This window comes from Penaeus monodon, chromosome 21, assembly GCF_015228065.2.
Source record: "Penaeus monodon isolate SGIC_2016 chromosome 21, NSTDA_Pmon_1, whole genome shotgun sequence".
Taxonomy (NCBI): domain Eukaryota; kingdom Metazoa; phylum Arthropoda; class Malacostraca; order Decapoda; family Penaeidae; genus Penaeus; species Penaeus monodon.
This window is the reverse complement of record NC_051406.1, coordinates 27,671,706-27,672,116: the sequence shown is the minus strand read 5'-3', so window position 1 is coordinate 27,672,116 and position 411 is coordinate 27,671,706. Positions and strand designations below refer to the sequence as shown.

Here is a 411-nt window from a genome sequence, read left to right as displayed (position 1 = left end):
GAGATAGATTCTTCAACGCTTTTTTTAAATCTCGTCCCCCCCCCCCAGCGCATCCAAAACCTCAGGCGGGAAGCAACGAGACGCCAGAAGCCAGTCCCATCCTACCTGGAGCCTCTGCCTGCCCCCTTTGCAGCGGGCCCGAGGCAGCCTCACGCCCACGCCGCCCTCTCTTTGGCCCGCGCCCCGTCGTCCAGCCCTGAGCACCTGTATGAGAACCCTGAGGAGGTGGCCGGGCAGATACAGCCTCGCTCTTCTCCAACACTGAGAGATCAAAGCCTCGCTCTTCTCCAACACTGACAGACCTAGCCTCGCGCTTCTTCAACGCTGAGAGATCAAAGCCTCGCTCTTCTCCAACACTGACAGACCTAGCCTCGCGCTTCTTCAACGCTGAGAGATCAAAGCCTCGCTCTT

The 411-nt window shown here is 59.4% G+C and overlaps 1 protein-coding gene across 1 annotated transcript in view; it reads left to right on the top strand.

Moving 5' to 3' along the window:
* LOC119586637 overlaps nt 1-395 on the top strand; it is a 2,800-nt gene extending 2,405 nt beyond the window's left edge. The window contains exon 4 of the mRNA XM_037935381.1: nt 44-395. Within this exon, the coding sequence (XP_037791309.1) occupies nt 44-297 (254 nt within the window). The 3' untranslated portion in view covers nt 298-395. The remainder of the gene's footprint in view (nt 1-43) is intronic.
* The last annotated feature ends 16 nt before the right edge of the window (nt 396-411 follow it).